At 33.5% G+C, this 16,536-nt stretch overlaps 2 protein-coding genes and 1 long non-coding RNA gene across 4 annotated transcripts; 2 read left to right on the top strand and 1 right to left on the bottom strand.

The window, feature by feature from the left end:
* Positions 1-1,899: 1,899 nt before the first annotated feature.
* Positions 1,900-3,640, top strand: LOC123208168. Of its 2 annotated transcripts, none has more exons than XR_006500707.1 (2): positions 1,900-2,078; positions 2,974-3,640. It is a non-coding gene; the product is annotated as an uncharacterized LOC123208168 (long non-coding RNA). The 2 variants fall into 2 exon arrangements; XR_006500708.1 differs by having other exon boundaries at positions 2,688-3,640.
* A 183-nt stretch (positions 3,641-3,823) lies between these two features.
* LOC123208167 (proteasome subunit beta type-4-like) lies at positions 3,824-7,142 on the bottom strand. The gene is made up of 7 exons (XM_044625568.1): positions 6,985-7,142; positions 6,827-6,891; positions 6,619-6,695; positions 4,966-5,095; positions 4,699-4,858; positions 4,413-4,598; positions 3,824-4,170 (listed from the first exon to the last, which is right to left on the bottom strand). Exons 2-7 carry the CDS (start codon positions 6,886-6,888, stop codon positions 4,057-4,059), a joined length of 729 nt encoding a protein of 242 aa, XP_044481503.1. The 5' UTR covers positions 6,889-6,891; positions 6,985-7,142; the 3' UTR covers positions 3,824-4,056.
* A 2,603-nt stretch (positions 7,143-9,745) lies between these two features.
* LOC123208169 (E3 SUMO-protein ligase SIZ1-like) lies at positions 9,746-16,506 on the top strand. Its single transcript, XM_044625569.1, has 8 exons — positions 9,746-9,970; positions 10,095-10,235; positions 11,202-11,282; positions 11,502-11,544; positions 13,538-13,610; positions 13,807-13,969; positions 14,194-14,324; positions 16,434-16,506. Exons 2-8 carry the CDS (start codon positions 10,212-10,214, stop codon positions 16,504-16,506), a joined length of 588 nt encoding a protein of 195 aa, XP_044481504.1. The 5' UTR covers positions 9,746-9,970; positions 10,095-10,211.
* Positions 16,507-16,536: the final 30 nt, after the last annotated feature.

Raw genomic sequence — 16,536 nt, 5'->3', positions numbered from 1 at the left:
TTGTCAGAAAACATAAAAAGTCGATAGAAAAGATGAAAACCCGTTGACCGAAGGGAGATTTAAATTTTTTTTGATTTTAAACAGTAAATCCGTAGAAAATGTGGGGTTTATATATAAAGACAGTTTGGTTATTTCTCAAATTAAGGGCATTTTTGTTAAACCTTACAGTTTTGAACAATTTTCCTTAACACCCTCTAATTTTGGACATTCATTATAATTCTCCGCTACGATTGTATGTGCTTAAGGGGTGGAAATTGGGAATTGATCACAAACTCACGATGGTGTGTCAGGCTGCTGAAATATTGAGTGCCGACGACTGGTTGGTTGTCACATGACAATAAACGCTGGCCAATGGTGTGTCAAACTGCTGAAATATTGCGTGCTGACGAGTAGTTGTTTGTCACATGACAATAAACGCCGGCCAATATATGATTACTGAGGTGCAAGGCATTGCCAGTTCACTTTCAGAAAAACAAAAACAGCTGAGCTGGCCACTGGTAAAGAAGCAATTGTTCTTCTTAATAATGCAATAATGTAGTGAGCACGTCCAATAGAATATGTACGACTTTGAAAGGTGTGATGAGACAAATGACAATCTGATGGTGTCAAACGGAAGGCTTTTCTTCTCCCCCCAGCACACTGAAATTATCCTTTGGCCAATGACTTCCAAGTTTTGACGTATTTTTAAACTTATTTTTATGAAATTTAAGAAACTTAAATTTTATTTATAAATTAATTTTTATTAAAATTTTTATTAAAAATAAAAATAAAATCATCATTTTTTAATAATATTAAAAATATAAAATTTATTATATTTTCTTTTTAAAATTTTAAAAACTAATAATTTCACTCTTATATAAAGTTTTTTTTATTTTGAAAAGTCACATTTTTCTCTCTAAACCTATATTTTTTTCTTCTCTTCTCCAGTCATCATATCCAATGTCGACGACCTCTTTTTTCTACCAAAAAACTTTGGCCAACATCTCTTTTCTCTAGATCTTTTCATCTCTAACGAAGAGACCAAATGATGAAGAGCTCTAGAGAGGGGAGGTCTTTGTGTTCTGTCGTCCGTCAGCCAATGTTTCAAAGTTGAGAGAAGAGGTCCTCGACATCGGAGATGATGGCCAGAGAGGTGAAGGAAAAACCTTAGGTTTGAGGAGCAAATTGTGACTTTTTAAAGTTAGAAAACTTTTGACATGTATAGAATTGTTAGTTTTTAAAATTTAGGAGGGAAATATAATAAATTTTATATTTTTTTAATATTATTAATAAAATAATAATTTTTTTCTTGTCTCTAACAAAAAATTTCAATGACAATTAATCTATAGATAAGATTTTGAGTTTTTTAAATTTTGTAGATGTGACTTTAAAAATATGTTAAAACTTAGGCGGAAATAAGTCCCCTCGCTTTCTCCTTTCATGCCATGAAGATCCATAGGGTGACCAACATATATCTAAATTTTCTCTTTTTTTTTTTAATTTAAAAAAATTAAAAATTTAATTTTAAATTTCGTTAGATAAGGATATTTAAACCCATATCTGCATGAAACTTTTCAATTATTATCCCGGCGATCATGGAGTCGTTTATTTAAATTACATTACAAAAGAAATTTAAGTGACACCATAGCCAGCCTAGCTGACCTACAAGAGCTGACATCACAGAGTCTCCACATTGATAATAGAATATTAGCAGCCTAATCGCCAATCGTAGCCACGTTTATAAAAAAATGCAAATGGCCCAGTCGACTTGTGTCCAAGAAGCTTCAATGTCTCATTATTGTTTAGACTATTCAGGTGGAGCCAGTCTGAATTAAAGTGAATATTCTGAGCGCCAGGGGAAAATATTTTACTTCCATGTGCATTTATGTGTATATAAAGCATCTGCTTTGAGAGAGAGATGATGATAATAAGTACCAAAATGTTTGCTGTGCAGGGGAGATGGCACCGTCATCCATGCAGCCATGCTCATCTTTTGACCGGAGCTTGGCTGCCGGAACCATTTCTCTTGCATAGAAAACCTTGTGTGCTGCGTACCATAGCAAGCCTTCAAGAGAAGAACAAAGTTTTTTTCAGCTGAGGTTGGTTCAAGTGCCCTTCTTTGTTTATTTATTTAATTTTTTACCAAAAGGTTTTTTCTCGAGATGGTTAGCTCTATTTACAGGAGCTAATAAAATATTATTCATAGATTTATCTTTCTTATTTTTTCCCTTTTGGCTAAATCTCGCTGTCATATCTAAGTTGTGTTATTGATATTCATGTTGATTTGTGTGTATGAAAAAAGAATTGAAGTGTTTTTTTTTTTGGTGATTAAGAATGGCAAGAATTGCATTCCTCGTAAGGTTGGTTAGATGTTTAATACGAATGCTCACTATAAGGAACACCTACACTAGGGTGAGATTGACAGTCTATGATGATATGTATATGGGAAAAGGGACTGCAAGGGATTATATTTTTCTTATGTGACTAAGGTGTTTATACATCGACAACCAACTTCGATTAGCAATGCAAGCAAAATGAAGTTTTTGAAAGGGATTTTTACATGCTTTTATAGTGTTTAAATGAGTTTAACATATCAAGTCATCCAAATTATAGTGAGAGAAAATCACTGTATGGGAAATTTAAGACACCTGAAAGATGAAATACTTACTAAATATTACCATTCATTCGTTCTTTTTTATATTTTACAGATAGCAGATGATTGTGGTAGTGGTAGGAGGAGCTTCCGTCAAGTGGGGTTTGCATGAGGGAAAATTTTCTAATGTTAATATATTTGTGTTTATGTATATGTAACGTTTTTCTTCTCATGCACATTTTCTAATGATATTATTTTCATATGGTTTATTAAACACCTTTTATTTGCTAATTTTAGGACATGTAGGTTGATGCTCTTTTTAATTGATGTTTTATTCCGACTTAATTATAGAGTTTTATATATAATTTTGAGTTTAAGTAAACTAAAGCTTCCTTTTCCAGTGTGTGTTCTCCTCAAAGGGTATCCGTCTGAAGAGGGTACTCTTTTGAAGTTATAAGAGAGGGAGCTCGACGGCTAACAGTGGCATCAACAAAAGAGAAAGTGTTGTCCGCATGCGAGGTTGTTGCAGCTCAAGAGGCCACAAAATCCGAGGCAACTACTATGACGGAAGCAGAAGAAACAACGAGATGGAATGATGGACTGACCCAAAATTGTTCAAAGGAAACTTTCTTACGAGATGATAAGAAAAATGAGAAACAGAAGAAAGAGAAAGAGAAGAATAAGAAAAAGAACAAGAAGGGAAAGAAAGAGGGGAGGTTAAGAAAGAGAATGTGGGAGCGTATGAGGGTGCAATATAATGAGTTAATTCACTGTACATGTGTCAGGGTCAATTTCCACCAATTTAGGTGAAAAAAAAAGATTTATCCATTCAAGTATAGAGAAAGAGTATCGAACACTACACACTGTCTGCAATTTGCACTGCTAATTTTACCGAGTGCTTGGGAGGGTGACAAACCACTATCTCAGATGCAATGCCGGGTTGCTATTTCATGAAGGTTAAAATGTTATTTACCAATAACCCATTTCTATACCGTGGTTGGGAATTATACTGCTATTGCACACGTCATTGTATAGACAAATAATACCGTACTTGCCAGCCATTTCTATTTCATGAATCCGGTTCTTGCCTCAACCTGGAAATTGACTTCAGTTGTTGGGTTGATGATTTAGTTCCATTTCTCATAAAGCAGCGGATGATTTATCAAACACACAAAATAAAGACCAAACAAATCAATTTCCTTCCTATTCTGTTATATATATCATAGTCAATACCTGTTGTACGCTGTAAAAGGTCAAAACCAAGAAAGAAATGGGCATTTAATGTTTTAAAAGATATCATAAAATCCCCTGTTCTCACAAAGACAGGATTCCACAATCAGCGGATCTGGTCTGTCATAGGACATATCATAGCTCACAAGCAACCCTTTGAACAAAAGTAAAGATGCATAATTCCCCGTATTTTTTTGTCCGACTCCATAAGAAATACAGGGAAAGAAATTTCAAAGAAGTTTATCCCATGTCAGTTACCATGACCCCTCAGCACCCACTGTTGGATTCTCAAAAGCAGAGAATCCCCAGAAGGTCTTCAGTGAGTAAGGCTGGGATATTGTCACACCTTCTTCAGTGATCTTAGCAATCTGAAAACATTCAAAGAAATCAAGTCACTTTGTAGACACATTTTCTCTGATACCAAAATAGTTTACAGTGTAAACAAGGTGTCTAAAGTTTGAGGAAGTTGGTTCCAAAAATTATATCAGTGCACCCAGATAATATTGCAGAAAGATTCAATTATAGCATTAAAAATAAATTTGATCGATTAACAAGAATATCACTGAACAAATGATTAGTTATTACATGAGAATTTAAGGTCATAACAAACCTGCAATTTATTGACAGCAGATCTATCGCGATAGAGGAGCACACGCATGCACTTTTCAAGTAACTTGACACCATCTTCAAAGCTCAAATTCTCATGCCACTCATCACGAAGGATTGGTCGTGCAAGGTGATTCCCAAACCCAGTTGCTACATGGTTATCCTCGAAGTTGACCCCAATCATCGAGACCTAGAAAGTCACAGAAATAAAGAAGTGTCATTGACAAACCATTTAAAATACCCAATTTTTTCTTTTTGATCATTACCATTCAGATATAACAATGGCTTACCATCCCAAGATACTTCTGTCCCTTTTTCACTCCGCCAAGCACAAGTGAGTTCCACAAAGGGTCAAATTTGTTACGCCTGTTATACATGACCCTGGTTAAATAGTTGTGCACTTCTTTAGGCCCCAAAGAGTTTCCATCATCCCACATATTGTCATACAGGCTGCAAAATCAAACATCCAAAACCAAAAATCCAATAGTTATTTCAAACAGAACAAGTACTAATAACACCAAGTTTTTCGTTTCTCTAAATAAAACAATGCTACTTACGTAAGCTCATCAAGATATCGCAAAATCTCCTGAAAATCACTTATCTCTCCACTTGCACCAAGAAGAGAATGCTTTCCAACTGGCTTCAACCGATCCACAGTCTTGTATCGCAATGTGGACCCATAGGAACCTGCATTTTACATTATTATACAAGCACATAAGTCATTCTTTTTATTTAAAATGGCAGAAATGACATGACAAAAGGATCCTAAATACTCTGAATTTCAAACAATTCTATAGAAGTAGAAGACAATTCTGAGTTAGTTAAAGCAAAATAATATAGAAAGTGTAAATCACAACAATTTTTTTCATTAGGAGAAAAGTAAGATCTGGTTAGCCAGTAACCTTTCCACACAATACAAAACAGACATGTTACCACTGACGTAGATCAAAAATGGAATTCAGAAGTACCGAAGGCATGTGGAAAAAACACATAAGGAAAATAAGGGCACAGCTCAGAGATAAGCTTATCAATGAAGAATATAAGAAACAACACAAGCAACAAAAGAAAGGATGATAGAAACAACTTTTATGATAACACACACACACACACACTCTTTAGCATTGATGAAAGCTTACTGCGGTTAACATATAGGAATAGTAGTTCATAAACTAGAAGAGGCAGAAAAAATGTTGCCATGAAAAAGGGCACATTGATTATGCTTGTATAATAAATCAAGGGACTGAGAACACAAACATGTCAACTAGTTTGCACTAAGTCAAAGGCCCAAATAATATGAATTTTAGTTTTGATTTTTTCATCAAAAATAGAAGTAAAAGGAAGAGAAGTAATAAATATTGAGATTTCCTGGGAACTTAAAAATATTTCACACATATCATGAACATTTTAGAAACTATTTACTGCATTTTTTTAAGTTTCCCATGACAAGAATCATTTCTGATAATAACACAAAAATCAAAATTTGATAGATGGATAAAAGCACCCTAACTATTTGTCAAATGACCATTGTTTCACCAATAATACTCAGTTGAGGAATAATCATTTTATTTTAGGCCGAAACTCAATAGCATGATAAACATTCCCAAGCCTATGCAACTAGGCAACATATTCCCAATTTTAAAAAATTTTATCAAGCATTTTGAAAAAGAATGAAAATGTAAACCTAAATCTTAAGCTCTATAAAGGATAAGATAAACCAAAAGAAAAAAAAATGGAAGCAACTTGTATCTTCAAAAAATTCAGTCTTCCTATCATAGATATTCGATGCAAAAAAATCCACCAAAACTTTGGAACTAGTGAGAGCTACATGATACTAATCAAAGCAGCATTATCTAGCATGAGAGTCGATATCATAGACGAAAGAGCAATAGAGACACTTCAACTCAATAGCTAATAACAACAGTAAGGCTTCCCGAGTCTTGAAACTAATCCTTTGAGTTTTGAAATTTAAGAAATAATTAAGATTATTCTCTCTATGCTGCAACCCTCAAAAACTTAAGTAGGATCATTGAAGCTCACCCATTCTCCATTTACTATAATTACTGGTCCCCAATTAAACAAACGAACAGCGAATAATTATCTAGGAAAAACTTCATGTCAAACCCAAAACAAAAATACAGCACGATCAAAAAACAAGTGTGCTAAATCAAAATATTAAAAATTAAATGTAAATGATGAGCATATGAACCAACCTCCCATGTCAGCGGCCATCAAAATCCCATCTTTGTACTTCAAAGCTACTACGGATGTACCAGTCACATATGGATACCTGAAATTTTTTCATAAATAAAAGAAAAAAATTATATAGGGTTTTCCACGAAATGCTTAATCCTCGTTCTTTCACTCCTAGGTCTAAGACACAGAAACATAAATAAAGAGGGAACGAAAATGGAATAGTACTGAGTTCTCTGAATGTTGTCGTTCGAACCCATAAGGCCGTGTGTGGCTTGGTTAGATTCCATTAACTGCATAAACATCGGAAGATAGCGTTTTGAGTGAAGGACCTAAACCGGAGAAATTGTGAGACAGAAAATGATGAAACAAGAGTAGGAACTTACACTAATTTGACGTTGGATTCACAGTAATTGAGAGCTGTTAACGAAAAGCGGAGCCGATGCTACCGATCTGGTGATTTCAGGTTTTGTAAGAAGGAGGGAGTTTTTCTTTTAGTGCAAGAAAAGATCACTTAAAAAGAATTCCTCCCTGGAGTTTTTTGACATTGAGAGCCCCCAAAGCTTTGAAAATTCTTAAAGACCTCCCCAAGACTCCTTGATAATTGATCCATGGCTCTTAATCTGGAGAGCAGTACTTCCATCAAGAGTGTTACGTACATAAAAATAAACCTTAAGAAACAAGGATAGGAAACAGAATTTTATTTCATTCAAATTGATTACATATACGAAAATATTTAATTCACAAATACATAAGCAACTAACTATAGTTTGTTGGTATGCAAGCAACTAAAAGCCTAACAAACTAGGTGAAATGCTTTGTTATATAGGCCAAAATCTTTGTAGGGGTTAGGGTTGAATTCAAACTGAATCCATTCGAGCTTGAACGAGCTAGTCTTATATGAGCTCAAGCTCGAATTACTCGTCAAATTTTTTAATTAAAAATTTTGATACAAAACGATGTCGTTTTGATCAATATGTATTAAAACGATGTCATTTTAATAACGAAAAACAAGTTGAACTGAATTTGAGTCAAGTTCGAGTTTAATTTTCACGAGCTCGAACTCAATTATATGTAAACCGAACTGAGCTCTAGTTCAGCTCGGTTTGAATTCAGCTTTAGTAGGGGCAGACAAAACAAGAGCACTAGAAAAAATATATCCAAATTGTTTTCTCCCTTGGAGTGTATTCCTTAATTAGGTCTAAGGCATGTCAAAGCACCAAAGACAACACATATTCTCTTGTAAAAAGAGTCATTCCAACACATATAGGAATTTATTTCATGTAGGACTATTGCTTCATTTGACAAAATAATAGAATTTGGTGACTCACAAATTATACCAAAGAAAGATTTAGATCAAATCAACTAAGTAGACATTTTTTAGTAAAAATAAACAAAACTTATTATGAGAATACTCTTATAAAGAAAGGGAAATGTCAACATTTTGGGAATATATCCAAAATCCCCTCTAAAGGCTCCTTCAACTTTAGTCTATACTCTAGCTCAAGACTTGGCAGGACACTCAACTCTTTTATATTATCTATTGAGAAGAAGCTAAATCAACGATTAACATTCATTATGACTATTCAAATGACAAATGGAACACATGTCGACCATCATGAGATATCTCCACGGTGGTAGCAAAACTCTTGAAATTATAATAGAACACTTGTACTCTTTGAAGTGCTCCCCAAACCGCAAGAACTAAAGGGGAAATGTACTAGGTCAATTCTTGTAAGTATAGCTGAATGAAGTCAACAACAATAGCCACTAATAAGTTCTCCCGTCCAAAGTCTCGAAGCCATGGAAGAATGACCAATAACTAGACAATTTCAAATTTGTGAAAGGTTCTTCAACCGTTATTAAAAAAAATGCCCTAAACCAAATTTTATGTTACAACATCTTGATAACGAGACGTTAACTTCTACATAAATTTAATCTCGCCGATATATGCACAAATTTATTTATTCAATTCAAAATCATGAGTCAAGTTTTGTAAGAAAAGGATAATTCAAAAGAAGTTTTCCCCTCCAAAACATGTATATAAGGGGAGAGATAAAGGTGAGAAAAGAGATAACAACTCGTTAATTAGTTGTTAAAATTAATAAAATTCGTTAGTTTTAAAAGTATAATTATCATTTAATCTGTAATATTAGAAAAATAAAATTTTATCTTCTCTTTCTACCTAAATTTTAAAAATTAATAATTTTTCTTTCATAGGGTTTATTTTTCTCCTTTTTTCTCTAGTGACTTTGTCCGTTTTCAGTTGACTTTATCTTCCCAATCCCTTTTCTCCAATGCTCTATCGAAAATAAGAGGACTAGTTGTCTGACATCCTCTAAAGCTCAAGTGTTTGACCATTTTTCGATTCATTGTCGATGGAAGTTGAAACAAAGAAAAAAAGTTTTTGATTGGATGACAAAAAAATTGACTGTTTCAACTTTCGATTAGTGAGAAAAGTGCAATATTTCTGTTTTAACTCAAGCATATAACCATTTGTCTCTTCAAAGGATGTCGGATGATTGGTCGACTCGTTTTTGACAAAGAGTGTAAGAGAAAAGGAATTAGAAACATCAAGTTAGCTAAAAACAAAGAAAGTAGTTAGAAAAAGAAAAAAATAAATCATGAGATATAAAGTTAAATTTTTAAAATTTAAACTGAAAAAATTGTTAGTTTTTAAAATTTAGATTAAAAATGACAAAATATTATTTTTTAATATTATAAAATAAAAAATAATCATACCTTTGCATCAAACTAATTTTATTTACTTTAATTTGAAAGTTAATAAATAAGATAATGACTGTGGACCTAACTTTGGATGGGAATAGAAACTATGGCCTAAATTTTTAATCCCTGTACAAGGTCATGTCATAAATTCATAATATGGTCACGCATTGGTGTAAATTCTCTTTTTATCTTTCCTATTGTAGACATGTTGGCCGCTGGTCAAAATCGTCACGTGATTCGAACAAGATTCGAAATGTCAACAATCTAATTTCTATCAGACCAACGGTAAAGATTCACCTCACCCTACCGACCAAATAAAGCCACGTACACCATACAAATTCTCACCTAAAGAAAAGAAAATTAAAAAAAAAATAAACAACGTAAGGGCGTGCATCATAAAGTCCAATCAGCAATTGCGTGGAAACAAAACCCGGACATATACCGTTAAAAAACCGGATTTGATAATCGGCGATAGGTCCGGGACTTTTGTGAAAATTTGGTGGATTTTGCTTGCCTGCCTACTCATTGTTTTGGTTGGTTCTTTATTTCTATCGGTCAAAAAAGACGAGTCGGCGTTCCATTTAACCGTGTTCGCAACCCTAATTCTGTCGATTCTTCGTCTCTTCTCTGTTCATTTTAATTTATGTAATCATACCGTAAGCTCTCTGCTTAATAAGGTTTCGGTTATGTAATTCTCGTAATTTCTCGTTGATTTTTTGGTGTTTGCATTGCTTTAATTCTATTAATTCTTATTGCTTGTTTTGATTAGATCGGCGGCTGTTTGAAGTTTTATGGGCTGGTATGGTTGATTATTGATTTTTGCGGCGATTAATTTGATACTGATCGAGGCTTCGTTTTTGTTGAAAATAAACTAATAAAGAGAGAGATGGATTTGATTACGAGCTGCAAGGTACTTCAATTTACTGGATTGTTGTATGTTCAGTTTATCTTTGTAGTTTGATTTGACTGTTGTGAGTAGCGTTTCATAGCTTTTATTTTTCTTGCTTATCAATTGAAGCTTTGCTTGTGTGGTTCAGGTGAAATTTTTTTAGCTGTAAATGGAAGATAGTAAAAAAGACAGTTTGCAGATTGCAAATTCGAGTTATTGGAATTAATAACATGTTAATTTGCTGGTTATGAGATGATGAAAAAATTTTGTTGTGTAGTTGGTGCAGCAATATGTAAATTATGGCATGTATAGCGTGTTCTCGGCTGTGCAATTTTGGGTTCTTTTATTTATTGCATGCCGTGCTCATATGCTTACATTGGGTGTTATGTCACCGTCTCATTTTATCTTGATAATGCAGCTATAAAATGAGTAACACTTTGAATAGAAATGATTGTATATATTGTTGAATTTATTTCATATTTAAATTATGTTTTTTTTTAAGGCATCAGGTAATTATTTGTTTGAATGAATAAAGGGATATGCTTTTACTCAATGTTCAGTGCACAACATTTCTTGGACAGCTTTTTTTATCTCCTTTGTCTGTGCACGTGTCTGCGTGTTGCAGCACATGCAAATTTGCAAATGTTACTTTTGAATCCAACAGGTGGTAAGTATGCTTAATGGAGTGTTTTGCTAATATGCTTTTATAAGTGCTTTTGAATTCACCATATTTATCCAATATTATAAAGAGGAAAGAAAGTAGCTCTGAAAGATTAGTTCATTAATTTACATTAAAAAGTAAATAGTAGATATAATACGATGAGTATGTTGTGCTGGGGAGTGCCTCCCTCCACACCCTACTATTAGCTTTTGATGCTGCTAGTACATGTGATTAAATATTTTAAGATTCATGGTCTTTCATTTCCCCTCATCTCTTGAGTGTGGTGATGTGCAAAGAGTTTTTGACACTTGCATTTTCCATTGTAGGACAAATTGGCATACTTCCGAATAAAGGAGCTCAAAGATATACTCACTCAATTAGGTCTTTCGAAGCAGGGAAAGAAACAGGTTAGATGTCTAATTTATTTCTTATTGTTATCATCAGCTTGTAAATGTGCGTTTATGGTAAATGTTCTAAAAATTCTCAATTTTAAGGCCATTCAATATAGTACCCTTTGTTCCTTCAAAATAAGGAAGAAAGTCCAACGCTGACTAGCCTTATTTGGTTATTGTTGGATGTCATTGAAGGATTGTGTTTGATTTTTTTTTTTTGGGGGGGATGTGCAGGATCTTCTTGATCGGATATTAGCCATTCTATCTGATGAACAAGGTGATTGTTTTATTTCCCGTATTCTTCTTCTACATCTGGAAATAGTCTTGTTATTCTCAACAATTGGTTGTTGCATCTTTAGCCTGTGAAGGAATACTAAGGATGTTTGTAGTGTTATAATTATTTTTATTGCCATGTTTTATCAAAAGTTTTATATTTATAGTAAATTATATGCCATGATCTGTTTCTTATAACTTAAGGTTTAGTGTTTTATTGAAGCTGGAATTACTGAATTTTTTTCTCATCTTTTTTATGTTAACCCTTTGTAAGCTGCTTCTGTGTTTGCATATGAATAAGCTTTTGAGGTACTGAAAGATTTTGACATCACAGAAAGATGTCACATTTAATTCTTGCTTCCAATGTGGAAGTTTGGGTGACCTACTTTCCTATAATTTGCTTGTCTTCTCTGTGTGTTAGTGTTGTGCGCACATGTTAGAGAAAGATAAAGATTCTGGTTTGAAAAAGGATTCTTGAGATAATAGGATTATTTATTGATTGCAGCATGTGCTTCAACTGCAGAGATGGTTGTGAGGTTACTGATTCATGTTTCATTATTCAAATGTGTCTATGCCTTTATATCTTGGCTCTGATTGTTCAAAGTTAGTGTTCGTTTTGGTGGCAGTTATGATGATAACGGTGGTAATCCAATGTTTCAGCGGCGTTTTACAATAGAATTGACTGAACTTATTGAACTTTAAAGCGGAAAATGTAATTTCTTACTTTCTTGAATTCCATTGTTGATATGGAGGCTCTTTTTTTCAGTGAAAATGTCAAAATCTTAAATGAATTTGTTCAGTCTGGTGAGTTATGTTGAAGGCATTCTGATCACTAATTGCAAAAGTGAAAAATTAAAAACTTGGTTGCTTTTGACTTCTAAGGGTTCTTATACTCCCAAGTCGACCTCTAGACAAACCCCTTTGATGTGTCTAAGTTGTAATTCAACTTGAATGAATAGTCCCTTTTTCGTGTCTTCTTGTAGTTTTACTTTTTTATATCATGATGTATGCATGCATGCATAAATATAGGGGGGTGTGACATATGTGAACAGTTTCTTATAACTTAAGGTTTAGTGCTTTATTGAAGCTGGAATTACCGATTTATTTTTCTCATTTTTTGTATGTTCTCCTCTGTGTAACTTGCTTCTGTGTTTGCATATGAATAAGCTTTTGATCTAGTGAAAGATTTTGACATCACAGGAATATGTCGCTTTTAATTTTTGTTTTCAATGTGGGATTTTGGGTGACCTACTTTCTCATATCTTGTTTGTCTTCTTTTTGTGTTGGTGTTGTGTGCACATGTTTGAGAAAGAGAGATTCTGATATGAAAAGGGATTCTTGAGATATTAGGATAAGCTATTAATTGTAGCATGTGCTTTGACTGCAGAGATGATTGTGAGATTACTGATTCATGTTTCATTATTCAAATGTGTCTATGCCTCTATAGCTTGGCTCTGATTGTTTGGAGTCATTGTACATTTTGGTGGCAGTTATGATGATAATGGTGGTAATCCAATGTTTCAGTGGCATTTTGCAATAGAATTGACTGAACTTATTGAACTTTAAAGTGGAAATGGTAATTTCTTACTTGTAAGTACTCAGAAGATTAGAGATAGAGAGACTTGAATTCTGTAGTGGAGGGTTATTTTTTCTGCGAAAATACCATAATCTTAAATAAATGTGTTCAGTCTGGTGAGTTATATTGAACGGGTTCTGATCACTGATTGCAAATGTGCAAAATAAAAAACCTATTTGCTTTTGTCGAGCCCTAGACACTCCCATTTGTTGCGTCTAAGTTGTAATTTAATTTTCATAACTATATTTACACATACATACATGTGTGTGTGTGTGTGTGTGTGTGTGTGATGGTTTTGGTATTTCCTTTGAACATCCCCCTTGGCATCTGAACCTTTATTTAAGCAATGTTTGTATTTGATGTTGTTTATGATGGAAATCCTATAATCTGTCACTTATATGTGTTTCATTTTTTTTCATAGTTTCCAAGATGTGGGCAAAGAAGAGTACTGTGAGTAAGGAAGATGTGGCCAAACTGGTAGATGATACATATAGGTATTTGATACATACTGGTCGATGTGGCCAAACTGGTAGCAAATTGTGAATAGTTTTTTCTGCTGATGTTACTTGGCTAATTGATATATCATGTTTTAGTTACAATACTTTTATGATTTGTAGTGCGCTCTCGATGTGAATTCTTCATTCTTTTTGTATCTCCCTCTGACATGCATATACCGTCCCTTATTCCCAGTAAATTGCAGATCTCTGTGGCCCCTGACTTAGCATCAAAGGGACAGGCCGTTTCAAATAGCAGTAACATGAAAAATAAAGTGGAACTGGATGACTCTGTTCAGCCAGATACTAAAGTTCGATGTTCTTGTGGAAATTCGCTGGAATCTGAGTTAATGATCAAGGTTATACTATCTGAGTATCTGTGTATTTGTGTTCACTATTTATATGCTTGGATATATGGTTGTGCTAGATTATGATCCTCACATGCTAATTCATGATTAATGTGTAAAATTTTTTATTCTTCTATGTATCAGAACCATGCAGCTATCGCTCTTGTGTTTCCATTATTTTATCTACCATTAATTGCTGATACTTTCTACTTTGCCTTTTTATTGTTAATTGGCAGTGTGAGGACCCCAGATGCCATGTGCGGCAGCACAAGAATTGTGTAATAATCCCAGAGAAACCCATGGAGGGAATGCCACCTGATCCTGACTTGTTTTATTGTGAAATCTGTAGACTCAGCCGAGCTGACCCGTATGTATTACTTCAAATTCTATTTTTTTCCACGTGAACTTTAATGTGTTTGGTTTTGTACTGTTTTTACATCGCCTCAAACCTGACAGTTAGATAACCTTTAATGTAGCCTCCACTGAATTTTGTCTAACCAGCTATCAAATTGTTTCATGATCTGCATATTCTTTATAACTACTTTCTTCTGCACTTGTTTATTTCTTTCATCATATAGGTGTTAACATGAGATATGCTGTTTATTTAGTATCTAGATTTTCCCATTCCATGATATTTTGTGGGCATTCCCATCATAAATGGACAGACTAAGTCATAAGACTAGGGCTTGATTCGAGTTGAGCTCGCTGAAGCTCAATTGCCAACTTAGCTCGAGTTTAGTTGAAAAAGCATTTTTTATTTATAAATTTTTTAAAAAAATTCATGTTCTCTGATAATAGAAAACATTGAAGAGAAGTTAAATTGTGTTGAGAAAGGAAAAAAGTAAGCTTATTTATAATGGGTGAAGTGAGTTGTTAAAATTTCTTTTCCCAATAGGGAATATTTGGAACAGGGTTGAACTTATTTATAATGGGCTTGGAAGCATGGAAACATGGGAAGGGTAGAGTTTCCACATTTCCTAAACGTTTCAAAGACATAAATGTATTGGAACCTGTTCAAAATGTGTCAAGGGTGTTTCACTATTACAAAATTTTCAAAATGTGTTTCTGTAGTAGAAACACATTTCTTTTAATAAAAAGATTATATCAATATTTCTTCATTTTTTGAAACCTTTAAACTTTCTCTCACTTTTCAAATCAAACTTCGTCCATTCCTCTTGTTAAAGAAAACCTTTATATTATCATCTTTTATCATATATCAGTTTTTGTTTCCTATATTTTTTAGAAAAGTCGTTTCAATGTGTCTGTTTCCGCTTTTCTACATTTCTGTGTCCATGCTACCTAGATAATGGATTAAGCGAGTTGTTAAATTGTCTCTTTCCGATGTAAGATGTTTGCAAACTTATTTGACAAAATTTCACATTGGAAAGAGACATTTTAACAACTCTCTTCATCCTCTATAAAAAAGTTCAACCCAATTCCAATAATCCCATATTGGGATGAGAAACTTTAATGGCTCACTTCACCTATTATAAATAACCTTACACATTTCCTTTCTCCATACAATATAACTTCCCCCTAATGTTTTCTTTTAAGAGAACATAATTTTTTAAAATTCATAATTAATAATTTTGTTTAAAAAATTCTACAGTACTATCGAGTTTGGCTCCTTCAAAACTTGTCGAGTTCGGCTTCCTTGAGCCGAGCTAAACTCAAGCAAGCTTGAGCTTTGCTCGGCTCAAATCTACCTCTACATACAACTAATTGCTAATATGCTCATACGATATGCTATTTGGATGAATATTCTTGGTAATCATAACAAATATGATAACTATGATGCTCGATGATGATCATAAGTGCACAGGAGTGGATGCCATACCAGCATGATGACAGTCAAATGTATTAATAAAAAGAGAAACAGTATATTATGCTGTAGGATTTGTTAATAAATAAAGTAGTTATTTCCCTTTATGGATGTATCTATGTTATGTTGTTATTTGATCCAAAGTTTATGCCACACTGTTATGTGGCTGAATAGGGTGAGGTTCTGTCTGATAATCATGGTTTCTTCTATCTTTTATCCTTTTTATTATTATTTTTTTAAAGAATTCTTTCTATATGTGTTGTTTATTGGTTGGAGTAAAGAGAACCTGCTTCTGCTCTTAACGTGTATGATGATCTGAAATTAGAAAAATTTAACCTGACAGATTAGCTTGCATGCAACATTTTTGAATGAATTGACTTGGAGCATTTGGGTAACAGGATTCTTTTGAAGTATGCCTTTAGGCTTATGGCTTAACTTTCTATTGACTCTGTTGAGGGAAGTCAAGTTCAATTATTTAAATATGGAGTTTAATAAGGTTTCTAGACTGCAACTTCCTGACCGGCCTCGGCCTTACTATTATTGGTTATTTGAGTCAGTTACTTCTTGGTGTTACTTTAAAGATATTTAATTGCATTTTGTTGTTTCTTTGGTTTATTATTATTATTATTATTTAATGTGGTTCTATGTGAACAGCTTTTGGGTTACAATTGCAAATCCTTTATACCCTGTCAAATTGACAACTACAAATGTTCCAACGGATGGGTGAGTTCATTTTATTGCATTCCCTTTAAATTTG

The sequence above is a fragment of the Mangifera indica genome, unplaced genomic scaffold, assembly GCF_011075055.1.
Source record: "Mangifera indica cultivar Alphonso unplaced genomic scaffold, CATAS_Mindica_2.1 Un_0149, whole genome shotgun sequence".
Taxonomy (NCBI): Eukaryota; Viridiplantae; Streptophyta; class Magnoliopsida; order Sapindales; family Anacardiaceae; genus Mangifera; species Mangifera indica.
Note: the sequence above shows the minus strand (reverse complement) of the source record. Positions and strands in the feature narration are given on the sequence as shown.

Excerpts from the sequence above, each read along its gene's own strand:
- LOC123208167 (XM_044625568.1), bottom strand. The coding sequence starts at position 6,888 with ATGGAATCTAACCAAGCCACACACGGCCTTATGGGTTCGAACGACAAC. Across the intron at positions 5,096-6,618 it reads GATGGCCGCTGACATGGGAG|GTTCCTATGGGTCCACATTG; the intron begins GTTGGTTCATAT and ends TGTAAAATGCAG. Across the intron at positions 4,171-4,412 it reads CTGCTGTCAATAAATTGCAG|ATTGCTAAGATCACTGAAGA; the intron begins GTTTGTTATGAC and ends GAATGTTTTCAG.
- LOC123208169 (XM_044625569.1), top strand. The coding sequence starts at position 10,212 with ATGGATTTGATTACGAGCTGCAAG. Across the intron at positions 13,611-13,806 it reads CTGGTAGATGATACATATAG|TAAATTGCAGATCTCTGTGG; the intron begins GTATTTGATACA and ends CCTTATTCCCAG. Across the intron at positions 14,325-16,433 it reads AGACTCAGCCGAGCTGACCC|CTTTTGGGTTACAATTGCAA; the intron begins GTATGTATTACT and ends CTATGTGAACAG.